The sequence below is a fragment of the Callionymus lyra genome, chromosome 5 (assembly GCF_982586985.1).
Source record: "Callionymus lyra chromosome 5, fCalLyr1.hap1.1, whole genome shotgun sequence".
Taxonomy (NCBI): domain Eukaryota; kingdom Metazoa; phylum Chordata; class Actinopteri; order Syngnathiformes; family Callionymidae; genus Callionymus; species Callionymus lyra.
This window is the reverse complement of record NC_141822.1, coordinates 20,887,946-20,915,826: the sequence shown is the minus strand read 5'-3', so window position 1 is coordinate 20,915,826 and position 27,881 is coordinate 20,887,946. Positions and strand designations below refer to the sequence as shown.

Below are 27,881 nucleotides of genomic sequence, written 5' to 3'. Positions count from 1 at the left end.
CAGTAAGGTCATGTGTTTCCATCCATGGTCAGACGTCACCCTCCCTCTTATGAAAAAAGAAGAAGTTGTCAAAGTGATTGACAAATGGGCAGAGTTGGTAGAAGACCTGGGTTCCACCTACCCTTGGGTACAGGTAAAAATGTCTATATATATATATATATTACCAATCAGAAAAAACCCCAAATATAACCAACTTCTCCTCGTGCCCAAGCATCCAGATTGATTTATTTTCTGCTCTGTCCAATCGTTCATTTTACATGGTTTTTGTTAGCTTGAATAAAAGTTTAATGAGTGCCTCAGGGCAAAAACACACATTGCAAATTCGGTAACAGCAAACGTGGGAGATGCAAAAAACAAGAGAGGTTGGATGTTGACGGATCCTGCTGTCTAATCAAGACTAGAGATGTATGTTTGTAGCTAAAATAAAATTGTATTGTGAGTGATCTACTTGGCTGCGTTCACAATTTTAGTTATTATTCCCAATTATTTATTAATGACTTATAAAACTAGAGACACTAGTGAGCAGAGTGACCATCAAAATACATTGTTTTTGATCACATACTCAATATATTTATGTTCTCAGCCATGGAATTTACATGTTGACAACAATAATTGTTGTAATGTGTAACTGTAACTTTTTTTTCTTGTTTTCTTTCCAGATCTTTGAGAATAAGGGAGCCATAATGGGATGTTCCAATCCTCATCCTCACTGTCAGGTGAAACTTTTAAATGAATCACACATTTAGAAAAATCTGTCAATGCAACAATTTGCACTTTTTCAAGTGTTAAAAACACACACTTTACTCTGTAACTTGTTAATTGACTTGAAATTATACAAGTGAGAGTGTGTGGGATCCAAATGAAAGCAGCTAACATGTTTTTTGGCAGAGAATAGAGTTTGTTATTTCTAGAGAAGAAACGTATTCAAAGGTGCGAATGATGCATTGAGGAGGATCTTCTTTTTTTAAAGCGCTTGAGGCAGGGACAACCAAGTTGAAAGGATGTTAAAGATTAACTTGGTGATCTTTATGTTCTTCTTTAAATCTAGCTGAAGTACCCTGCGTTTCTCCGATATGTCTGAAGAGAGAAAGGGAGGAGAGAAGATGATAAATTAGGCTGATAGTAGGTGTTACAATTGCCAAAAAGCAGTTGAAATTATGGAAATACTCCTTAATTAATATGTATTAAGGTAAGGTAAAACTTTATTGAAATGAAATGAAATTGTTTTTATTAAATAAATACAGTATACTCTTTTAGTAAACATTACGGTACTTGAGGTTTCATGAGGGTCGTCTGCCCCCCCTTGGTACCCCTGTCATGGTGCTGTGAAATTATGTCAGCCGTAGGATGGGTACCACATGAACAGATCGTTCTTTATTCACTGTTATTTATTTGGTAAACAAAATGTTTTACGCATTCGTAAGTAAGTAATTAGTATTTATAGAGTACTTTTCAAGACCAGGGTCACAAAGCACTTAAACAATCAAAAAATACCCAATAAACTAAATACTTAAAAGCTCAAGACAACACAGAGACAAAACACAAGAGTCTCACAAAATCAAGGAAAAGCCTACACAAATAAAAATGTCTTGAGATGTTTCTTGAAGGAGTCAGTAGACTCCATCAAGTGCAGAGAGAGAGGAAGATCGTTTTTCTCCTCTGGTCCTGAACCATGTGCGTGGAACCATCAGCAGATTCTGATCCACAGACCTCAGAGCCGGAGCTGGGTTGAAAGGCTGGATCAGATCACTGATGTAAGGAGGAGCCTGACCATGAATAGATTTAAAAGTAAGAACCAGAATTTAAAAATTGGTCCTGAAAGAAACTGGCAGCCAGTGAAGAGATTTAGGGATTGGAGAAATGTGAGTTCTTCTACTAGAGCAGATCAGAATTCTCTCTGCAGAGCTCTGTATCAACTGCAGGCGAGACAGCTCCTTATTGTTGAGACAAGAAAAAAAACTCTTGCAATAGTCCAGACGAGAAGACACAAACGCATGGATTACAAGCTCCAGATCATGTTGTGAGAACATTTTCCTAAGTTTAGAGATTTTTCTCAGTTGAAGGAAACTGTTTCTGGTCAGTTTTCTACAGTGTTGAACTAGAGACATGTCTTTGTCAAATACAACACCCAGGTTTGTCAGACTCAGTTTGACAGACTGACCTAAGTCACCCAAGTACTGACTCAACCCTGGAATCTTATCATCAGGAGCTATAACCAAAGTTTCAGTTTTGTCCACATTTAGCTGCAAAGTGTTTTCACTCAACCATTGTTTGATTTCTAGCAAACAATTCACTAAGATGTTCAGCCTCTGGGGCTCAGTTAGATTAAATGAGCAGTAGAGCTGGATGTCATCAGCAAAGATGTGGTAAGAAACATTAGGAAATCTCTGAATGATTTCACCGAGGGAAATCAAGTACAGCAAAAACAATAAATGACCTAGAACAGAACCTTGAGGGACTCCACACAAAGTGTAGCAACCGTACCACTCTGTGTCCAAATGTATAATGAGATGTATAATGAGAGGAGAGAAAAGGCAATATTTTTACAATAGTAAAAAGTAAAGTTGTAGTTTGAAATCTCCAGATATCAACTTTATATTTAAAAAAGTGCTTTAAAAGTTTCAAGCATGAAACACACTTCCATGTGTTCCATGCTTTAAGCAACATTTAATGAGAGCCATCAGTGAGCAGCAGTGGAACAGCTGAATGATAATGGTAGGCCCTAATGATTTTAATTGAAGGTTGTCTTCTTAAAACTGAACATTGCACTTCATTTTCCCATCACTTGTCAGCAGACGTACGCAGCAGAAGAAGCTGCTTAGAGCCAAAACAACACCATTAAATTTTCTGGATTAACACTAAATCTGTATTCGGAAATGAAGAAGTTAGGATAACTACATTCAATATAGTAAACTTTACTAAGAATATATTGTAGATACAGGTTTACTAGACTAGTGTATAAAAGGCAAACAGTCTTCATAGTGAGGCAGATGGCAATTTGATAATCTGGAAATTCGTTTCGGCATCTGAATGCATGATTGGTTGGAGATAGAAAGCAGGCTGTGTAAGTGTTAATGTTATGCCCTGAGAATTCAACCTATTTGCATTACAACTGAATCCTAATTGAGGATTGGACATCAATTATTTTCCCCCCATATAGTCCAGGAACACAATTTTTAAAATCTTTTTTTTTGACACAGTTCTGCCAATATATAATTTATACCAGATCTGGGCGGGGGCCACACATGGGCCCCTGAATCTATCTATGCTGCCCGCATGAACTTAAAAAGAAATTCTGTAAAACTGGCTGTTTAGAAATGTTTAAAATCGCTATTCATAGATACTATTGCTAGTTTAACCCAACATATTTTAATAATTACCTATGTTTGAATATATTTTTAAATAAAATGTATATAAGATTAAATATTATTTATTTATTTACCACCGGTCATTTCTTTATCATGCATTTTTGCATTTACAGTATATTTCCCTAAAGATCTTTGCTTTTTTTTTCTTTTTTTTTAACCTTTTTATGGGTTTTTGTTTCTTACTTTTCATAATGTTTTTGCATAATTAAAAAAAATAAATAAAATGTATATAAAATATTACGTTTAATTAAGAAAATAAAACAAAATTATGGAATAATAACATGAACTATGCAATTTTTTTAGAATGTCTAAATAAAATGAATTTTCATAAAATTATATACAAAAAATTATATAAAATTATTTATTTGTCCCTTCTTTCTTTTGAGTTGACGGCCCCTTATATCAGCCAAGGTATATAATGTGGCCGCCGAGGAAATATAGTTATCCACCCGTGCTTCATACTGAGAGGTGTTTAGATTGTACTTTGCAAGGACCACATAATAGAAAATGGTTTAAAACTTTATTCCCTCACCGCATTGGGAAATGTGAATTTCAAGTATCACATTGTTACAACTTATCAAAAACCACTACAGAGACAAATGTGACTTCAAATATGAATTAACATCAGAACGGCACAGACCTCCTGCTACATTGCTCTGCCACTTAACTTAAATCAATAGAAATAAACAGTAGCCAATTTCTGTGCTCAAACATCACAACCTTTTATTTATAGAAGAAATGCAGCCGTCAGTCAACGCTCTAATCCTCCAGCTTCACCGAAATAATTTAGATTTTCTTTTAAATGACACGTGTCCACCTACTCGTCTGGTTTAAGCCCACTAATGACCTGAAATAACTGTTGTTTCAAAGTGCAGAGTAGAATTAGACCAGACGAGTGGGGAACTGTTAACAGAATTCAAAGGACATCATTTTTGTCTTTCATTGTGGGAACGTACAATATGATTTATTAAAAAAAAAAAGCATTAACCTATAAGCTTTCTTTGGCAACCCACAAGAAGACATTTCTAAACACCTCTGAGAAGCACTATTCTTAAAAAAAAAAGTGTTGTTACTTCATGTTCACCCTCACACATCTGCCATAAATTCTCTATCCTGACTCATCCAGGGCATCGCTGGCATTATGCCCGGCTCCAGACTCTCACCACCTACCTGTCTTTTTTTTTTTTTGGTCATGCACTTGTGCTTTCAGGAGAAAGCAGTTCCAACCCATTCACTGACCCTACATGTCCAGAAAGCTAAGATAAAAGGGAGACAATCAGTCTTTGTCCGCTCCAGGTGCATCGCTTCATCACATGGCGTCACTGGGAAAAGCTTTTTACAAGCTGGAGATAGATTTACTGGTGTGGGGAAGAAAATAGTTTTTCTTGCCTCCATCTGGCAAATTAATGGATTACGAGGCTCCTTTAGAGCTTATTTGAAACCCCCCCCCCCGCCCCCACAAAAAAACAAAAAAACAAATCGAAACGTCTTAATTTTAGTTGAATAGAAATTGTAGAAATCATGAGGCAGACCAGAGGGGGACAAGAGATGATTTCAATAATTACAAGAACTTAAGTGGAATATAAATCAGGATAAAACTACTCATAGAAACATAAAAAGAAGCTTATTTAAAAACGATTCAAAATAAAGTAGAAACTATTGTGGTAGTCTTTGCTTTCACTCTGGACATTTACTTCGCTAAATTAGGTAATTAATTCATTTAAAGGGAATCTTTATAATTGAGATATCATCTTCTTTACACATGATTTATGACAGAGTTTTATATCTTAATCCAATTATATTCATATATTTGTTTATCTTTGCATGTACATTTTGTCGCAGACTATTGGAACAAACCACGAGTGGACATTTTTGTTGATACTAGTGACGGGCAGATGAAACTTCATGAAGCAGTGTCAGTATTTTCCGAGCCCACTAGATGTCAATATCTGCTCTATAATCAATTAACTTAAACAGCTTTTCAAATGGAACCCCTGCCACCTACTGACCACTAAAAGTAGGACACTGAGGACACCAATTATTTTCATTTTACTAATATAATTAAACGATAATATTCATTATTAAGGTGTTAAATACATATTCAATTGAGGATAATTTATTAAACTGCTCTAATATCCCTTGTTTTTAAAGCATCATTTCGCTATAAACTTTAATCATATTTTGAAATGCCATTTAAAAAATACAATTATTTTATAGCTGTGACCAGCAGATGGTAGTATTGAGCTTCGAATTTGAACTGGCTGTGTGTGCGTGTCAATGATGAACAATCCCTTAAGGCCAAAACATAAGAAGCATGGATTTAAAACTTTGAAGAACTGTGAACAGAAAATGTTAATTAGGGACTGAAGGCTTTTTCGGCATCTGATAGTGTGGCTCTCACAGGAGTGAAGCCGTGTGAGTTTTTATTTAAGTGCCGGCTGAAAAAAAAAAAGGTTCATTGATTGATTGACTCTCTTCTTTCACGAGCAAACACATTGACATTAAAAGCAGGGCACAACATTTCCTAGCGACGGAAATGTTTTCCGTGCGACTATTTTAAGTGTTCATTTCTCTTCCCAAATGAATATTCAGCTGTCAATGATGAACCCGGGAAGTCGGTAAAAAAAAAGAGCACTGATGGTTTTTGCATTAGTGTCCTCCTCTTTGTGCGAACTGATCATATTTATTCTGTCTGATGCATCTCATCTCCAAACATTATGCTGCGGGTGTACGCACAAACACAGGTGCACAAATATACTCCGAGCTACAGATGTTGGACTGCAGAGGTGCATATCCAGAGTATTAACAGATGATATTCTCACAGCAACTGTGGTCAAATACATTATTTAAGAATCATACAAATGGCAGCTCCAAGTCATTCCAGTTTCATATTTAATGCCTCAACACTGGTCTTTTTTGCTTTGTCTGTTTTTAGATGTCATTTAATAGCGTGAGATGTGGTTAAAATCGGTGTTAATTGTTACGACAAAGCAATTAAGTGACACATGTTACATACGCCTACGAGCCATCTTTTTGAAACACAATGTTATGAAAGCTTGTTATAGTTTCTCCTCAAAGATTTAATATTCTCCACTTAATGATTATGTTGAGCACCATTTTCCTTTATTAAGTCTCAATAAGAGAAGGTAAATGGCATTTTGTTTCCTCGTTGAAGCCGCCCTAGCTTGATGTGACCCTGGTCTGGAAAAGCGCTATATAAATAAATATTACTTACTTACTTACTTACTAGAGCAACTGACATTTATGGACGTCTACTGCATTAGTTCCATTTAGAAAAAAATAAAAATCCAAGATTGGGTTTTGTGTCATTTTGAGCCACGGCGAGTGAAGCGACAGTTCTTCAATGAGCTTTATTGAAAGAGTTCATCTTTGGTTTTTCCATTCCAAAAAAAATTAGCATGAGGCTACTTTTGATCATTTTATGCTCCCCTTTTAATGTCTTCAAATGTTTCATCTTCATCTTTCAGCCTCTCCCCCATCAGGGGTTTCCAAAGTAAGTCGGCACGCTAACCTATTCTGATCCCCCTCCCTAGTCCTTAGCTGCGTTTCCATTGCTTATTTCTAAAGTTCTGACAAAGTTGCACTTTGAATTTGTTTCTGTTGTAGCAGACTTTGGTCTTTCTGTATCATTTGGTGGCGTCACTTTCATGTGCAGTGAGAGAGTGGGTGTCAGTTTAGATCTCTTTAGTAGACAGTTTCAGTGAATAGTGATGTGGTGATGAAGCTTAATGAAGCACTGTCACCATTTTCAGAGTCCACTAGATGTCACTCTTTGCTGTATGATCCTTTTGGAAAGCTATTCTTCTGAAACTTCGCATCATTTTTAAACCGAGTCCTTCACCTACTGAGCTCTAAAATGCTTCTTAAAGCTTCATCAGAACATCACAAGTGGTAAATCTGTCGACCAACTGACAACTGTCTCTCTTTCTTAAACTTTGGAAGCACACAAGGATCACTCAGTAAGAGCATGAAGGTTGTTTCTTGAAATCTCATTCAAAAAACCCTCAAATTTAGTTTCAATAGCACATTTTACTCAATTTATTCATCCAATAAAAACATGAACATCTTCAACTCTTCAACTTTTTCTTAACAGTCTGAAAATGAAAATGTTTATTAAACTTTTTAAGGAAAGTAAATGTGAAAAATGTGTCACTGAACTAAGACCGTGAACATGTTTTTTCAAGAAATGTTTGCTCTTCTGTGTGCTGTTTTCTATTTGTTTGATTTTAAAGTAATACAGTAGATATTACAGATAATACATACTTACTTGAAATTAAAGTAATTACTGAAAAAAAGCAACAATTTTTCCACAAACTCTTTGATTGTAGTAAGATTACATTCATGTTCTTTATAAGTGACACATTAAGTATCGATTTTGCAAAAAGTATTTATTAAAAACATTAAAAAAATTCTCAAAAAAGAATGATTAATATTATTATTTTAGTAAGGTAAATGTGTGTCACAAAGTTATTAAAATGTTAAATATGATTTTATAAAATAATATTTCAGAAGGTACCACATTTATAAAAAAAACAAACTTAAATTGAAGTGAAATCATGTATATGTTCTTTATAAAATAGGTAGTCATCAAAAGTATTAGAAATAAAAAACTCTTTTCACACTCTTCAACAATTAGAGGACGGTACTTTGAACTCCGTCTTGCGTTATTATTATATCGTTAATATTTACGTCATCATCACAACTTAGAAGTTATGTCGAGCCTCGGCGGGAGCCACAAATCAAACTAATATTTGTGATACCGTAATCTTAAAGTGTGGTTCTACTGTTCTGTCTGGCCCACACAGACTTCACCTCTTCCATCCTGCCTGCACTCTCCTCTTCACCTCCCTCGATATCTGTCTATTACTCTTGATTGAACTGGAAACTTTCTTTATTTTTGTTCCATTTTGTTCATACATTTTTTTTAAACTTTTATTATCTTCAGAATCAATATCATTTATGCTTGATTTTATTTGTTTTTAAAACTTTGTTGGACCCCTCTGTGTTATGTTTTTTTGTGCGAAGTGGGGGCCCCACCAGAGAAATGTTGTTTATTCCTCACCATTTCTTGTGAACACAAGCCCAAAGAAGCTGAGCAAGAGGTACAATAGCAGTCAGGGAAAACACAATGGGTGAGCAATATCCCAGCCAAGGGAGGCAACCTAGATGCAGAAGTATATTTTAAGCCAAAATAGCAAATAAATATCATTTTAATTGAATAAGGCTTACAAAAGCAGAATTGTTGAGGGATAAAACTTTTGTTTTGGTTATGATTTAATTGTATTTGAATGTTATTATGATGGACGTCATTGTGTATAGTTTGGTAACAATAAACTCTAACTTTGTTTGTTGCTATGTGTTAACTAAAAGTCCTCTGCAAACTTAAAAAAACAACTAAAAAACAAAACATATTTCTTTACTGGTTTCAGTGCAAGGCATTTCACAGCCTTATATTTATTGCAGAGCAGACCCATTTCTATGTCACCTCGGACTGTTTTGCTTTCCTCAGTACATTTTCTATCCCATAAACTGTGTTAGCTCCAGCACTCACAAGCAAATATGTTTTCTGGGTTCCAAACGGCCGGGGTTAATGGAAGCCAGCTGATGGCGTGACTCGTGATGAAGTGCTCCTGTCAATCGTGTCAACGTCTTAGTTGCTTCCAGTTGATTTTCACAGTATTAGAATAAATGAAAGCCGGTGGCTGTCTGGGGGGAAACTATTTGTCATTTTTTGTAAAAGCCTGGAAGAAGGGAAAAAAAAAAAAAGTGCAAGTGAGCTCTGAAAACGCTCACATCTCAGCACCTGTGAGAAATGTGCAGCGGGTGTTGATGAACGAGCTGATTAAATGTGGTCATTTTGAATCACGGCGCCGCATGTTTCCCCTGGAAAGTGATGTTGATGCATACAAGTTTAGATGAGCTCATAGTTTTTATAGATTTCTATCGTGTCACATCCTTGTCCTGCTCTGTCTTCATTCTGCTTCCTCTGACATCACAGGTGTGGGCCAGCAGCTTCCTGCCTAATGAGCCGTCTCTCTCCGATCGCTGTCAGAGACGCTTCTATGAGAAACACGGAGAGCCGCTGCTACTGCAGTACGCCGCACAGGAGGCAGAAAAGAAGGTAGTACATCTACAAAAATAAGTTAAAAATGTCCTTAAACATAAAAACCTAATAACCCTCAAAAAAAATCTATTCTTACTTTCACGTTGCCTCGTGAAAAATCAATCAATCACCTGATGTTTTTGTGATGCTTTATTTTGCACGTCTGCTGTTATGGCTCAACTCATCATGCTGTTTCAAATAACTTTGTTGTTTAATAACTAGAGGATCAGATGGTTTTGTTTCTTGCAGGGATTTATTTTTTTGCAAATCAGTTGGCAAAACGAGGCATGAAGAACTATTGATCAACAGCAGTTTAAAATAGTCTCTTCTGAACTTCAGAAAAAAGTCATGCTGTGATGCTCCTGTTCATGTGTTTTAACCACAGATAATGTTTATTCTGTATGGGTAAAACTATGTATTATAGAACAGTTAGCCTGCACATATTCACACTAGGGATTTAAGAAGATATTGACGTAAATATCTAAGATTTTTTTCGCAATACCATATTGATATTCAACAGCTCTGTATCCATCGAAATTATTTTTATTTCATAAGATATATATCATAAGATGTGTGTTCATAAAATAAAATATTTATAAATATAAATATAAATATAAATAAATATAACATATTTACAACTAACATGCCAGCCTTCATTTTTGTGTTGCAATACACGTTCTGGCCACTACATGGCAGACATCATTACGTGTTCTACAGCTATAGTAACAATGAAATCCTGGCTATGACTGAGAATGAGAGGATACACACGACTCGAGCAGTGTTTAAAGTTGATGTATGGAAATATTCTGTTTCGTCAAGAGTCACACAGTCTTGGGCAATCACAATATATCGTATCGCTGCCCCTGTATCGCGATACGTGTATCGTATTACCAGATTCCTGCAAATACACACACCTAATGTGCACGTCGAGAAATCCAGCCCACAGTGGAAAAAAGTCCAGCTTCCATTACCTGGAATACTGTTATTTCCCACTGAAGTTTGACAAGCATCTATCTACTGCAACAATTAAGGTAATTGCCGTCTGTCTGAAACTCGGTGCAGTGCAGTATTGACTCAATCAGGAATTTACCCAAAACCAAAACCACACACACACACACAACCACACAACCACACACACACACACACAAAACCACACACACACACACACACACACACACACACACACACACACACACACACACACACACACACACACACACACACACACACACACACACACCTACCTCTAACATTTCAACCTACCCCTCTCCCCTCTATATCTTCACCCGTCACCGGAGTCTGTATACCTGTGTATTTTATACATTTGACATGGGCCTGATCGGTTGCGAAGGAGACTGCCTGCCACGAGTCCGGTCCTTCCAAGGTTTCTGCCTCTTACAGGAAGTTTTTCCTTGCCACTGTGAGTTATCATGAGCTCTTGGCAGGGAACCAGACTGGTTTTATTGGGTCCAACATTTATCCAACAACTAAGTTGTTTATGAAAAACTGTTGATGGACAATGGATGCCCCACCACAGAATGGACAATACAATTGTATTCTGTGACTGTTACAGTTTACATGTACTGCATTGTAACTGGTGAAGGTATGTAAATAAAAAAAAAAAAAGGAATTTACCCAAGAAATGCATCTTCATCTGACAGAGGAAAAGGATCCATGAGCTGAGGCACACCTTGAGGCTAAGGTGGTGTTGCAGTGAGTTCAGTTGAATACACTTTTTGTTTTTTTAAGATGCGTTTATCATTTTTATAAACCATTATTTTAAGCGTTCATCTTATTATTAATCATAAAAGGACGTTGAAGAATTTAAAGTTAATCTGTAATTATTATAATATATGAACATATAATTAACATTAGTATATTTATCTTAGGTGTAATCATTTCTCCTGTAGTGGAAGATACATCCTGGCGAAGTAAAGAGATTTTTCAACATGATTTACTCTTATTTTCTCCTTAGTAAGACTAAAAATGCTGGTCGCATCCACCACCCACACATATTTATTAACGTGCTGTAGGTAACGATTTTTTCCGGCACATGAAAAATCATGTTAAAATGTAAGAGCTGGGCCAGGTTGTGCTGCAGAAGGGCTTCTCAAAGAGGTCCAGTGGAGAGAACAGCATGTGTGTTTGAGCGAGCAGAGACGAATTAATGTGAAACTTAAATATTTATTGTAAAAAGCTTCTCGGGAAATGTTAGACCTTCAGAAAAATCCAAGTTTTTCAGAGCTGGGGGAAATAAAAGTGAAAGGCTAGGATGGCACTGGGTAAAAGAGGATGGTCAGGGACCATGCTTTAATTAATGTAACTCTTCTACCTGGACTTTGGTTTTCCAGAGGAGCGGAAAATACACTCTATTCTTTTTGGATCAACGCTCACTGGGGCTGACCTTTTGTGAAATCATAGTGGAAGCAAACTTCCAGCGTTTCAAGGAATTTGACTTGTTCTGATCCAGCCGTGCGTGTGTGTGTGTGTGAGAGCTTTTGTGTGATTCCTGATATCCCTTCTCCTGTCCTGCCTGACCCCAGGTTAGGTTTGTTAATCGTCACAGTGCAGTGTTTTCAAAGTTTCAAACTGTCTTTTGCTCCCAGTTGACATTCTTGACTTTAAGGTTCATACGTTTTAATCCTTTAGAAGAAGTTAGTTGGTGGAGTTTGGTTTTAATCTACTAGACACTTTCTTCACTTATTCCATGATACTAATTTAAAAAAGTAAACAAACATTTAAAATGAGATATTTCACATGTTCATCAGAAGAAAATCCAAGGTACTTTTTAGGTACTGTATTTTCTGAACTATAAGGCGCCCTCTAGAGCATTTAATTTTCTGTGGGCATAATAATCCGGAGCGTTTCATTCATTAACAGTGCGCCTTATAGTCCAGTGTGCTATATAGTGTGTAAAATATGGATATTTATGTCACCTGAACTTATGACACCAGACTCAAACTGGTTGCCAGTAGTAATGGGCTAATGCAGCTTCTTGAAGCAGTTTTAGATGCAGGAAGTCCCTCATAATGACTGTGTTTTGAGGTTATTTCTTTAGAAAGTTCTCTCCTGTTTGAAATCTTGGCGAACAAGAGGTTACAAGAGTGGAGTCCATTATGATGTAATAATGCCTTCTTTACTTCTCCTCCAGCCAACTGTAATCACGCCCTGCTTTGTTTATACAACAAGTCCCTCGGAGGTAGAGACTTCCGGGCTTGATGACATGTGGTGACAAACCGTGATGCTTGACCAATCACAACAGAGTGGGTGTGGTAATGATAAACTAGAATGAATCTCCAGTAACATGAAACATTGTGAGTGGGCGGGGCTTAATCATATTTTCTAATGTAAATATTTGAATGAAAAGAGAGTTTTGTACAAACAGACACTGAGTACAATAGAGGTCCAAGTTCCATTTAATACACACTTAAAACAACCCATTAGTTGCTCTTTAAAAATGATACAACACTATGTAACATTTCTTCAATATTTGACTCATATTAAACACCATCTGGAAAGTCATACTCTTAATAAAAAGCAACACAGTAGCACATAACTGTAATGAGAAAGACTGCTTTGACAGTTGGTAGCTTAGCTTACTGTCAGTTCCACCTTTTCACAAGAAGAATATTATACCTCTGGTGCTGCTGTAATAGAAATAAATATAATAAAAAGAAGAAAAAGGAAGATTAAAAAAACATAATTAATGACCGAAGCATTAACATTTATATGGCTTTGGTTTAACCATGTTCTCTCATAATATAAAAAATATATATATTTCTTTATTGTATATGTCATTTTCTGCTATATATGGTTGAAATATTCAGAACTAGTAAAGCACTCCAAGGTCAAGCTTTTTATTTTAAATTGTAATTTTCAGTTTCCAATATTATTGCCCGCTGTATGATTTTAAACCTTTGTTTTTTAATTGTTACAAACATCATTGATAGCAATGAGTTCAACTGGCCAGCAGTGGCAGTAGTGTCTCTTGTACGACACACAACGGAGAAGCGAAAAAAGAAAGGGCTTTAGTACAATACTTCAATACTTTCAAATGTTAGATAGTGGAAGAGCAAAATGCTTGTTGGATATATGAGGGGTATTCAATTGCCGTAAATTCAATATAACCAAATCTCTATCTTGTATCACTGCCGTGGCTGAGCTGTGTAAAGATTCCTCCAATGTGGAAAAATCCCGGGCAGGAGACATGAAACGTTCCTGGGATTAGATGGAAAATGCAAGACAGGCACTTCTTGGTTTGTTTTGTTTCACCACATAGTCTTTCTTTCGTGTTTTATTGATTTTGTCAATCCTGCAGCTCTTGATAGTCTCCTCCAATAGTCTGGCATTCTATCCACATTGTTCTGTTTTTTTGGGCAAGATCCATCCCCATCAGCACCACTGTTAAGATCCAGCATAAATAATGTCGACATGCTTAAAACATTTTTGTTTTATCATCCATGTACAATATGAGCTCATTTTAGATGAATCACGGTCACAGTATTTTGCTGTATAAGCGCTTTAAAAAATTCACAAGAACCGGTGGGAAGAAAAAGTTGAGTGTGAGAGGAAAAGTACGAGTCTTAAGTCTTAAGTCGTGACCAGGATGAGTGAGCAGTGAGGATGTATTCACGATGTTGTTAACAGCTCCTGCGATCCATCATTTAAACACAGAGGTGAGCTTGACGTGAATGCAGAAACATCTGCTTTGTAACAAGTTCATCTTTATACTTCAAACCATCTTCTTTTTTCCCAAGAAGAAGTTGTTGATAAAATCTCATTATTATGGAGTAGCAGAAGAAATCTTACGGATATCTCAACACTGCTGGGGAAGTATGTTTTCCTCCAGTTATTTAACCGTACACTTTCCCCTCAACCCTCATTAATTATTCACCGATGCCTGACTGCACAAATATGATCAAACTTCGGGTGAAACTCCAGAAAGCAGCTGATGCCTGCTCTGGCAGAAACTTACAGCAACACTTTTTTTTTCTTATGGGAAAGTGTCTTATTTACATTTGAATAAAAGATGGATTTTTATTTTTTTTACTGCCCTTTTTACCTCTGTTAAGTAGTGCAATACGGACCGCCAGTTAATTGCACAACATGAAATGAGGCCTCAGGAAATGTACTGTAGAATATACTCGCAAAAACAAACAAACTTGGCGAAAACTTGAATACATTAAAAACATCTGTACGGAAACCACAGTGTTTACAACACTGGCAATAAGAGTTTCTCGTTCTTATTCATTCTAATCTGCATAACTACCAAAAACCAAAAGTACTTTTTTTGTGTAACACAACAACTAGTGTGCATTTTTGATTTCCCTAATAACTGCGATGGACATAGTTATACATTAATCTGAAAGTAAATCGCTTTAATCAGACTAAATATATGTTTTAAAGGGCAACTAATGTGTTGATTTAAGTGGCTCTTCAACTTATATTTGACCTCTATTGTACTGAGTATGTGTCTAAAAAAAAAACCCCCTAAAATATTGACATTGCAAAATGTGCTTTAGCCCCACCCACTGAAAACACTTGTTTTTTTTCTGGTGATAAAATCTTGTTCACCATAACCACGCCCACTCTGCTGTGAGGTTTGTCACTCAGTGTCATCAATCCCGGAAAAGGGACTTGTGTATAAAGAAAAAAGCTGGACGTTCTTCAGGTGCAGGAAGATCGGAGACCATTATTACGTCATAATCGACTCTGCTCTCGTAACCTCTTGTTCGCCGATATTTCAGACGGGGGGAGATCTCTCTATATACAGGAATAACTTCAATACGGAGAATCATCATGATGATAGACTTACTGCATCTTAGAGAGGAAGGCAACGATTGAAAAATGTGAGTTATTCAGGAAAATATGTGTTTCCCTTTAAGAATCAATGATATGTAGGCAGTAAAGTACAGTAGAAGCTCTCTGTGGGTACAGATGTATTATTGTTTTCTCTGTGGTGTACACCCACATGTTTATAAAAACAACTCTATGATTCTATTTTTCAGGAGCGTGTGGTGGTGGAGAACAGTTTTTGGCTGGCTGTGGTACCGTACTGGGCAACCTGGCCCTACCAGTCGCTGCTGTTACCACGCCGACATGTGCTCAGACTAAATGACTTGACGGCTGAGGAGAGAGATGGTGAGTTACTCTGAGATTTAGGAGATGACTAATACAAATATGGACAAAAGAGATCTCGGAGCACTGTATGTGGGTTCAATTCCTGTGCGTCATCATCATCGAAAGATGTTATCAAAATCCTCAACAACATTGATTTATCTGTTCTTTTCGTTGCTTTACTTACATTGTGTCGTTCTGCCAGGAAAGAGATTTAGATGAAATTCAAGGACAAACATCTTCATCAAATGAAGTTAACAAAGCTTTTAGGAAATTTCACTTCCGCCTCTCGCTTTCTAACCAGAGAGGCAGCGGTGTTTGTCCGAATGAGCTGGTGGGCGCTGATCTCAGATGAGTAATGGTCTTTTTTTTTTTATACAGCTGAGCCTGCCATCGAGTATAAACGCTAAATCATATTCGAGCTCCTGCAGACAGACAGCACTTTTGATAAATGATGGTGTGATTGGGTTGGAACCAATTTTTGATTTGTTTTTTGGGGGATCTGTGGCTGTTAAAGCAATGTTTTAGTTGGCTCAAAATAAAAGATATTGCTGATTAAAATGCATCTCATGCAGTTTCTTGATTAATTTTCATCTGAAATATGTTATTCCAATGACAGCAATTACACAGCGAGATATTTCGCATGAAGTACTGCAAACTCCTCTACCATTTTCCTCAATCCACAGTCACATCTTAATGTTTTGTTAACTCGTGTTATCTCCGGGTCACCTTGACCCAGAGGCCCGGAAACAAATGTGTTTGTGGTATCCTGTGTGTGCCTATGGGTCAAGGTGAATGACCTCCCTGGTTTTCAGAAATGCATATGCAGTGGAATATGTTTGTGTTTATCATACAATAGAGGGTTATGAATCTTAATCACAATTAAATATATTTATGAGTTTTTAACTTTCGAATTTTATTCAAACCTTTAACTATCAATTCTGTAAACTTTAAAAAGGAAATGTATTTACTGAATGGTCTATAGGTCATCCTCTCCTTCACACTGTTTAAAAAGAAAATGCCTGTTTTTCATTAAATTTCCTTCCTTAAGTTTTCTGTTTTTGCAAGAATAAGTGATACTCTCTTCTCCTTAGCTTATTATGCGCATTAGCAATTTCACACACTGCAATATAAGCATTAATTTTAATTTGATTTTAAGCATGTGTGTGGGCCACATTAAGTGACTAGGCGGTCCAGATTTGACCCCGGGCCTTGTGTTTGACTTGATGTGATATATTTAAAAAAAAGAACAATTTCTTACTGATAAGGGAATACAAAAGGTCACATAAAGTATTTAAAATTAATAAATAAACGTTATTCGGTGTATGTCCCATAAATTGTCATTTTAACTGTATACAAAGCAATGTGTATGAGCGACAATGCAATAAAGGACAGTTTAAATTCTCTTATCATCTTGTTCCTGTCAGAGTGTTTAATTCTTTAACCTGCTCTCCTCTTTATTCCAGGACTGGCTGATATAATGAAGCGGCTGCTGACCAAGTATGACAATCTGTTTGAAGTGTCCTTCCCTTACTCCATGGGTTGGCATGGTGAGTAGAGCTGTGGTTCAAACAAAGAAACGTGCTCCAATAGATCTATAAATATCGATAGAGATTTAATCCAGAACGTAGCAAATATAAAACTTGCTCTTGATGTTTTTAAGCTGAGATAATTGAATTTGATGGTTTTATGTCATGATGTCTCCACACTTCACCGCCTTCGTCTGATGTTTAAAAAAGAAACGATTTCTGAACAATAATACATGCAAATGAGTCCCGAAATTAAATAAAAAAATCCACAGTAAAGTGAGTCGGACTGCAGACAGAGAGACGGTTACCGCACAGAGTGTTTCAGGTGAACCACAAGACACGTTTGATATTTATCAGCCCACAAACCAGACAGTGATGGAAATAGCGGACGGTGAATGAGTGTCAGTCGGTCCACGGTGGGACAAAGGTCAGCAGGGAGCAGTGATGCGCTGAGTGATATGTGACGGCGGTGTCATCATGCCTGAGCAGTCAGAGTGATGCCTGTGTAAACTAAAGGTTGGAGGTTCAACTCCAGCAGCAGATGTGTGTCATTGAGAGTTGTTTCAGAGATGAATGCACAATAGCTGCCTTATTGCCCTAAATCAAAACATCTGAGGGTAAAATTCAGATGAGATACGGTCGTTAAATTATACTTTAATAATGAAGTAAGTAAGTAAGTAAATTATATTTGTAGAGCGCTTTTCCAGACCAGATAACGCCGAGAACAACACAGGAGTCTCGGAAAATGAAGGAAAAGCCTCCACGAATAGAAAATGTCTTAAGATGCTTCTTGAAGGAGTCAGTAGATCCATCAAGCTCAGAGGGGTGTAAGGCTGGATCAGATCACTGATGTAAGAAAGAGCCTGACAATGAAAAGCTCTGAAAGTAAGAACCAGAATTTTAAAGTTGATCCTGAAAGAAACTGGCAGCCAGTGAAGAGTTTTAAGTATCGGGGAAATGTAAGTTCTTCCACTAGAGCGGGTCAGAATTCTCGCTGCAGAGTTTTGCATTAACTGCAGGAGAGAAATTTTGGTGAACCAGGTCACTGTCAGGATATTTAGTAGTTGCGTCCTAGTTCTTAAAACTCAAATCGTTTTATTTAAAACAAAAGTTACTAGAAGATCATATGACAGAGTGACATTTAATGGACTCTGAAAATTAAGACAAGGCTTCATGAAGCTTCATTAAACTCCATCAGACATCAGATTTGCGTTATGGTTTCATTCCGATGCCACTGGTGGTTTGGATTCTGCCCCAGGCTTGGTTCCCCCTCAGGGCAGGCGGCTAATTGTTCCATGAGCCGTACAGAAAAACTGTTGTGCGAACACAATAACAATTCAATTCTTTAATTAAAAAGAAGTCGATTGTCTCGTCAGTGTAAATGCAATATTTTGTGCAGCTGGTCTGATGTGGAGAACTGAGTTGCCTTGAGGAAGTTCTGAGCTCTCTGGGTGCTTTTCTACTTTCAGAACGACAATGAAAATAGTGGTTAAAAAAAAAGAAAAAAGAAGCTTATATTGTTCTAACCATTTAATTTAAATTAAAGTTTTCCCTGTCGAAGCCAATACTATAAAGTCAACATTAACATGCCTTCAAGCATGAATCCAACTTTTCGCATTGAAATAACAAAGAATGGAATCTGGGCACTGTTAATGAGAAAAGGAGGGTTTTTCTTCATGCTCCAACACTTTTGGAATGAGTTTCCTCCAATTCTGAGGAGTCTATTATTTTGAACTGCATCATTATTTCAGATTTTTGGATCTGATCTGAATTGACTCTTAGATATAACATCAAGGTGAATGTTCTTAAGTCCACACCTATAACATTGTTTCTTAGATGTTCTTATTGAAGGAAGAGAAAGACACTTATTCACCAGAAATGCATTAGTGCTGTTGAAGATTCACATCCGAGTTATCATGCGTTTTTTATGCCTTTGATCAGTCCGACCCTCCAAAAAGGATTTAGTATTGTAATTCCTGACACATAAGCTAATATGGACAATGGACTGTTCACTCTCCTGGCGTCTGGCAGAAGGTTCCGCAGTATCCGCTGCAGAACAGAAAGATTTAGAAACAGCTTCTTTCCTCTGGCCATCAAACTGCTGAATGAAATATAACTTAAGCAATGCAATATTTAAAATATTATGTATTTATTCTATTTATATTATATTGCACTTTTCTTTAACTTATCAAAATTCATACTTTATAAACATTAATTCTATGCAATATTTAAAACGTTATTTATTTATTCTCTTTCTATTATATTGCACTTTTTTATTTTTAACTTATTAATATTTATATTTATACTTTTATATATACATTACCTGTGCTGTGTTTTTTAACAGTTGCAAAGCAACGAAATTTCGTTGCTAGTTTCACTGCTGTGTTTTCTGTGCAATGACAATAAAAGAAAATCTAAAGTATAATAAACAGCTCAGATTGAACAAACACACTATATGTTGTTTCAATGATGATGGATGTAATGGAAACATAAATCACAGTGATGGTGTATTTTCTTTGATTGAATTCATAAAATAGGCAGAGGTGAAATTTCTTTAAAGATTACAAGCGATCAGGTAGTCGGCGGGTCCAAAACAAAACAAAATGTGAATTTATCAATTTAAAAGATATTATGTAGACTCACAGTTGTATGTATTGCATATTATTATAGGGATTCCGATGGATAGTTAACTTGACTTGTTTTGTGAGAGTTTTGAGTGAAAATGTTTTGTGAAAAAGATTTGTGGCACGTGTACATGATCACTCAGAAAAACTTCAATATTCTTGATAAACAAGGACATGTGTTTAACGTCATTAGTATTAATGGAAAGCCGATATTCAGGAAGCAGTAAATACACATATACAGTACCTAAATCAAGCAACATAAAAAAAAATCCTATCAAAAAATCCTTTATTATTTATTTATTATTACTTTATTATTATGTTTTCATGAGACATGAAGTGTGTCATTCAATTATTCCACATAAGTGATTGAAACACATTAACAGGGCGCGTCCTCTGGTTGTTTGAACTTCATTTTAATCTCCCAGTATTTACCTCACTTCACCCGAGTCGTCATTCATAATGTAAGCAGGAAGGACATGCAAAACACAACACAGACTTTGTGTGCAAAACATCAATGATAATCTGTCAAAGTTTTAAAACTTGAAAGGAGTAGCTTTGTTTATTGTAGTGTTCAAAGTATCTTCGCATCACAGGCTTTAATCTCAGCCTGTGACTTAAAACAGACTAGAAGATTAAAGGGAAAGCTCGAGAAGATCTGTAGCCGCCACCTTCACAATAAACTTCTCCTGAGATTTCACACATGCAATATCTACTATAATGGAAGAAAGTTAGCTGATCACGGACTCATCGAGTACAGCTTGTCCTTACTTTTGGTATACAGTGAGGGTTCATAGCACCTTTTTCTTTTATCAATTGTTCTTCAAAAAAAAACATAAGACAAAAAAGAGAAATGATTGAAGCCCTAATAACTGATCATTACTCGAAGTACCTTTGTTCTCATCCAAACCACTTTTCTTCTCTCAGAGCTTGATTATTGAGCTTCTATTGTAGCCAAAGCTTTTCTAAAAATGTCGCTCAAATGAACATCTTGATCCTCGCGGCACATCCATTCAAAGTGTGGATTTAAAGGAGCCAAGAAACCTTCCAAGTAGTTCCAACTAATGATAACACAAATAACAGCCACCTTACCTGACCCCTCTCTGGTTTAACCACAAAACCTTTTAAGCACGATCCAAAATGAAGCTTGTGCAAACCTTTTTTTTCAAGGAGGGCCACATTTGATAAAGTGAAAGTGGCTAAATGTGAACAGTGTCATCATATAATATTCTCATTCGCATTTAGGAATGAACACAGACACTTACCAGCTTGGTGTTTTCATCTGACTAATGGGATCTTGTCATTGAAAAAAAGGATATTTTTAAAAAATGTGAATTTTGCATTCTCTAGTTGTACAAGCCACATCAAATCTGCTTAAAGTCCGCAAATGGCCCCTGGGCTTCACTTTATAAGTGCTTGGTATAAAGAGAATGCTATAGAAGTCTCCCTTTTAGGTATTGGTTAAACAATTGCTTTAACAGTTCCGTGATTTACAATCTGACTCAATCCTGAAACATTTTTTTTTTGTTTTTTTTCCCTTGAATAAAAAACAATGTAATATACAGTATATATTGTTTTGATTGTTTAAGCGCATTGTGACCCTGGTCTGGAAAAGAGCTTTATAAATACAAATTACTTACCTACTTATATATGTATCAGCTTTCACATTTTTATTTTCTTTCAGGCTACGTAAACGTGGCAGTTTTTGAGAGTGAACTTTTTTGTTGACATTTAAAGTTGGCAAGACTTAAACACTTAGGTCTCAATGTCAAAATGCTTTAGGGCGATTTAAATTCATATCGATTTTGTTTTCAGGCCCTCTCTGATTAACTTAAAGCTCTGGCAGGCGACACAGAATGACTTGATGTTCTATATTTGGTCCTGGGGCCTTTTGTTTGCATTCGATTGGATTTTCTCAAAATGGAGAGAAATTTAATTTCTTTTTGGTTTTAAACTTTTGCTTTTGTTTTTCTTCCATAGTTTGTGGAATACTTGGTCTGTTAAATGTTGACCTTCCCTTTGCTCTCCAAGGACTGTATGTTGCAATAGTGGTATGTGCAGTCTGTATTCCTCAGTGTTTTATAGCAATTCTCAAATACAACTTTCCAATCAACTCACGTAGGGCCGTCCTAATGCCAGTCTGTGACCTGAATTTGAGGACTTTTGTACAAAGTTACAAGTACCAGTAGTTTAATTTAACAAAAACATGAACTTTAATAACTTCTAAACTTTAAAATGCAGATTTAAATCCAAAGAGTGTATTCATATATTTTTGCAAGATTTAAACGTTGATTCTTGTGCGAAAACTAGAGTAAAAGTGTTTTCAGATGATGCACAATACATCAGGGAGATTTGGGAAAATGACTAATCTATGTCTTCTATTGTACAAGTGCTCAGGTGTGACTATATGTTTGTCCGGGGACATTTAAAGCACTGCATTGAGTCCCATGATGCACATAAGTAGAATAAAAAACATCTAGACCGTACGAGATAATAACCGTCAATGGACTTAAAAGGAAAGCAATCTTCAAAAGTGAACTTGCAATATTGCCACCTTAAACAAAGGTACTCTAAACATATGTATACATTATATATATTATGTTGGAGATGACTTTTTTCGCATTTATCTTTTCCATGTGATGACCAATTTCAAGATGACATTTCAAGTTCAGTTTATTTTGGCCTCTCGGTAACATACAAAAAAGCAAAAGAAAATGCGTTTGCGAACTTATAATTATGAGTGTATGTACCAGTACATTAAATTATTATTTCAGTCACATTAGGTGTCACATTCAATTACATTGATTTTCCTTCATAACAAACTTTTATTCCTCCCTTCAAAAATCAATCACTTTCATTATAAAGGCTTGTTTCTGCTCCCTTAAGATTTGGAACAGTCCACGCCATAATTGTGCATTAGTCGGATTTATATCCCCGCAACATGACAGCCGTAATGAGACGTGTTATCTCAGCCATCTGTTTTCCATTTTATTTTTACTCCTGTAGAGGTGTTGGACTTCTCTTTTGTGTCTGCTTATTAGAGGAAGTACAGAGGAGGGGTGTTGGGGGGGGCGGGCTGGTGTTGCCACCACTTGGGAAATCATAGATTAGATAAAGCTTCTTAGTTTTTCCGTCAGGGGGAAAATGCACTAAATTGTTACAGACAGAATTAAAGGACTAAAAGAGGGATAGGGAAATAGAAGTTTGGCCATCAAGTGTGTGTTCGTGCGTGTGCATGCGGCAACAATATTGCCTTAAAAAACACCCTGAATGAGGAGATTCCGAAAGTTCCGAATGCATTTAAGAGAGAAAATACCGGGCCTTGGAATCAGAGGACTTCCATCATACATACACTATAGCGACTGAAGTACAGAGGTACAGAATGAATAGCAGTGTAAAAAATACATTTTGGAAGCAATCAATGGCTGAGAATTGATGTTGAAAAGTAGTTTTCAAGCAAAAAGAAGCCTATTTGGAGTGCATCTATAGGAACAACTGAATGCATAACTTCCACTTCTATGCCTGCAATCATCACCCCTTCGCTCTCATTCCTCTCAAGCACTCATTCACACTCGATTAATCAGAGAGTGCATTCAGGTGCTGTGGGACGGAACAGGGAAACAAGTTCCCTATAGGGAACATTCACATACATCTACATGGAGTGGGCTGTAATCTTTCGGCAGTTGTCAAGTAGGTGAAACTATATGCTCGGGGAAATCTCAGTGTCCGGATAAATGTTAAGTCTCTGCTGCTGCTTGTTTCGGCTGTCAAATTCTATAGTGGTGGAAACTCTGGGCTCCAGATTTAAATTTGAATCCACCATAAAATCCAGATTAGCAGTTAAAATAAATCAAACGTGGCAGACTTTTGCTTTTAGAAATTCCATTAGGGAGTACGCTCTTAAATATCAATCAACTTTAGCATCCACATTGACACACAAGCACATGTTTTTTAAGATTCCCTACTAATTACCGCCCGGACATTTAATGTCGTCACCATTAAGATTCATTCACACAAGAAGCGTTCTCATTAGTCCATGATATGTAGGTCTGTAGTTTCAAGCATCAAACCATTAGATAGAACATTAAATAAAAGTCGGCCTCAGCTAACACGAGTATCCGCTCTCGTTCATCTTACGTCTTCATCCTCCTTTTGTTCCTTTTCTTTCAACAACCATTAGTCTCTTTTCATCTTTCCATCCTGTCGCCTCGCTCCGTCTGATCGGCTTGTATTGTCAGAAGATGTCTGAGGGATTTTCAAACCTTTTTTGTTTTCAACAGCTAAAGCTTTCTATTCTGCTAAGATCAGACAGCAGCGGCAAGACAGGGCAACAATGTAGATAATTCGAGTTGGAAGAACGGTTTCATTTATTTATTATTTTTTTGCGGAAATGGAGGATAATATTTTTGCTGTACTGTACAGATAATTCTTTATTTTATTTAATTGGTGGCGTTGAAAGGGAATCAGTAAATCATTTCGATTGAAACCAATATCCACTTGTAACTTCTACACATTCTGTTGTCCGTGAAGGTTCTCATTCATCCTGGTCGTGGTTATCCTAGTTTGAAAGTGAGTCAACTGGACTGTGTAGAGTTCTAGGAATACGTTTCTCATCTCAGCTGAGAAGTTTTTTTCAGTTCCAAATGGGCTGGGGTTAGGAGTATATATCCTGTAAGTGGCAGGAACAGAGAACCATAGGGAGGGGTGTGGAAGCAATGTTTTTGGGCTGAAACCCATCAGTGTGCTGAGGGTCGTTAACACCTCGAACCACTTGGATAACACACTCTGTTGTGTGTCCTCCCAAACCTAGTATTTCCTATTGGTAAATGTCAAATATGCATACTATAAAGTAGGGGCGCCATATATCCGGTTACACAATGGTTAGAAGCTTCAGTTACATATTGTATTCGTTGACGCCCCTGCCATAAAAATAGTGCATCATGAGATCCTACCCCAGTTCCAGAGAACAGTGTCTGGACTGTGGTTTCAAACTTTTTCAGCCTGAAAGATATTGTACTGCAAAATTCACAAATTATCAATATAAATAAAAACAAAAAACAAATCACAAAAAAAAAAATAGAGACTGAGACCCCTGATATTGGTCATGTGTTGGGGATTGAGGGTGTGTCTCTAACTAAATATCGCTTTTCTTGGACCTTGAATGTACTCATCAGTATGTGTCTGTAAAAAACTCTCTTTTCATTTAAATATTTACATTAGAAAATGTGCAATTTTCCGTGGACGTTCTTTACAGATCATGATTAATGATTGTTTCAATTGTTTGAATCCGTTGTCAGCACAAGATAAAAATACAGATTCCTTTAAGATTTAAAGTTACATCAGGTCAAAAAATCTCACATAACACGATTTCAAATGACTCTGTGAACACAATTAGATCGCAAGAACATTGTGTAAATATGGACAATATTGACTAGGCAAAGTGAAATAAACATCTTGTTTTTCCTTGCTATCCCTTCTGTACCAGCCATTTACTGTCTTTCAAAGCAGCAAGTAATGACACATTATATTGTCACTATGCAAGCTTCATTTATGTTACATCTTCATCAGACTCTCATGTTGGGGAGCCAAAATATCCCAGATTGCAAAATCCAAAATGCAGATTATTTTATTATTCTTACATGGAACCAGTTCTCTAGACATGAGGCTTCTGTATCAGTTTCCCCCGGTTATAAAGGGGTAAATAGATAAGTGTTGAAACTCCGAGTAGAACCACAGCCTTAAAACAATCATTAACTAAAAAACTCTTTCGCTCGTCCTTTTCTTTAGGAGCCCCAACTGGCCCTCATCTGAAGGAAGACAACTCTCACTGGCAGCTTCACGCTCACTTCTACCCTCCCTTGCTGCGCTCCGCCACAGTCAAGAAGTTCATGGTGGGCTATGAGATGCTTGCCCAAGAGCAGAGAGACCTCACAGCTGAGCAGGTGAGAACACAACAGCCTGGTTGTTTCATTTTGTTGCCCTTGTTTAGTCTGCTGTAGGTTGTGTTTTTTTTTTTTTTTACTCAAGGTAAAAAAAAGAGTTGTGTTTTCAGGCTGCTGAGAAACTACGGAATCTACCAGAAGAACATTACAAGAGCAGAAACACCCAGGAGAAATGAGCGAGGGGAGGAAAAGGGATCAAGTGGCAGCCTGATGCAAATTAGGAAGGAAGACAGAGAGCTGTGCAACAAAATCCTTCTGGTTCTTTCTCAGGTACCTGAGAGTGATATGTATTGTTGCACTGCAAAACAAAAATAACCAAATGAAACAACAAAAACAACACCATCAAATCATGTTGGAGAGATGCTGCAAATGACAAATCTTTATCGTCCTTTCCTAAGGAAAAATAACGCTCTATATTTCATCAGACCTGCTCTTATTCAATGCCATCAATTGACTGAATGAATAATATAATATTCACGCCACACGTGTTCCTCACCAACATGTCATTGAAACAAGGCGATCAATTTCAATCATGTGGAAGCCAGTGGTCGTAATGAATGGCTGATTGATCGTTTTCTTGAAGGCGGCTGTGGATAGTGTGTTTAAAAGCTGCACAAGCAACCGTCTACTGTGAAGATGAAATGTCTTTAAAATGTTACCTATCACCACGCTTGAGGAGTCGTTTTGAGCAGCTTCTAGTTCATGTATTATTGTTTCAAACATCATTATTTTGGTCAACTGACAAAGAATAAAGAATAAGAGACAGATCATCATAGACATTGAACTGAAGTGATAATTATTTTAACTAACCACTTTGAAATGATTAAGATGGAAACTGTGAAAGATTGTTTTAGTCTGTATATACATATATTTTGTGCCATATGCGAGTTTAATGTGCCTGATTTATCATCATCTAAACTATCTAAAATAGATCATTAATACAGCTCTAATCAGAAATGAAATTCAAACGTGAATATATCGAAGCAATGGATCACTAAAGCACAGAAACTATTTCTCCACTTTTACTTTTGGATTCAGGTCTTACCCTCACTGACTGAATGGACTAGTTGTTTTTTTTATTGTATTAAATTCAGTAAAATACTAAAACTAAAATCTTTGTCATTAAAGCAATAATATGAAACATTTTAACATTGTTGTTATTATTTGTTTTAATTTATTCTGCAATGATTTGTTTGGATTTAATCAATTCTGTACAACTCTGCACTTATTATGTTAATGATGCTCTGCACCAATTAATATTTTTGTCTTTTGTTAACATGCTGTATTTGGCAATGGCACAGCTGGAATTTCAAGACATTGCAGTGGAACCTTTTTGATAGAAAACAACCCTTTAAAATACCTTTTCTGTATTTCTGTCCAATTACTTTTCCTTGGCACGTTCCTCTTTATTTGGCCTTTTCTTGTGAATTGATAAACTATTTGATCTACAAGCGAAATTAACTTTTTCTCAATCGAGCAAGATTTCTACTCCACGTTGACGGATAAATCGTGGAAGTGTTTTTCTTTCTCAAAGTTGCATCATTCAGTCTGAACTCTGTCTCTCCTCGGGAGAAACTGATGAAGACAGAACTTTCTGGGGTTCCGGGGCCATATTTTCAGCAAATATTTAACAACACAATATCTCCCACAACTCCTTCAACACTTCCACCGCAAATATCTATATATATACATTGCTTCAGTGCCTGACCTGACCTGATCAACTCTTCTGATTTGCATCAATACAACATTTCTGTCAGCTTGTCGTTCGTTATTGATCCCTCAGGGGAGTGTTTATTATTGTTGTAACTTTATTCCGGCTCCACGAAAATCACTAGCAACTTGGCAGTTCATCATTCCGCAGTCTTGTAATCCACTTTTCTGATTTCAATCCGGCGTGTCTTTATTACAAATGATGTATTTACGCCATCCAGAAACCCTCAAATCTACTTTTTCTCCCATCAGATTTTATTGCATCCTCTTTCTATCATTACACTTGTTATTCTCCCTCCAGCATGTTTTTAAATATTCAAGCAGCTTCCTAGATTTTCACCAAATTGAGTGAGTAAAAACAATAAGTAGTTGCAAAGACGGTATGACACAGAGCCACACGACTTTCATGATGAATAAATCACAATGTATCCGAGTCCACATGTGTTGTTTGAGCAGCCATCGATGTGTGT

The 27,881-nt window shown here is 36.6% G+C and overlaps 1 protein-coding gene across 1 annotated transcript in view; it reads left to right on the top strand.

Annotated features, from left to right (window-relative positions):
- galt (galactose-1-phosphate uridylyltransferase) overlaps window positions 1–26,846 on the top strand; it is a 30,636-nt gene extending 3,790 nt beyond the window's left edge. The window contains exons 5-11 of the mRNA XM_087791389.1: window positions 4–133; window positions 660–716; window positions 9,388–9,510; window positions 15,501–15,633; window positions 17,076–17,159; window positions 25,547–25,701; window positions 25,812–26,846. Coding sequence (XP_087647515.1) covers window positions 4–133; window positions 660–716; window positions 9,388–9,510; window positions 15,501–15,633; window positions 17,076–17,159; window positions 25,547–25,701; window positions 25,812–25,877 — 748 coding nt within the window. The 3' untranslated portion in view covers window positions 25,878–26,846. The remainder of the gene's footprint in view (window positions 1–3; window positions 134–659; window positions 717–9,387; window positions 9,511–15,500; window positions 15,634–17,075; window positions 17,160–25,546; window positions 25,702–25,811) is intronic.
- The last annotated feature ends 1,035 nt before the right edge of the window (window positions 26,847–27,881 follow it).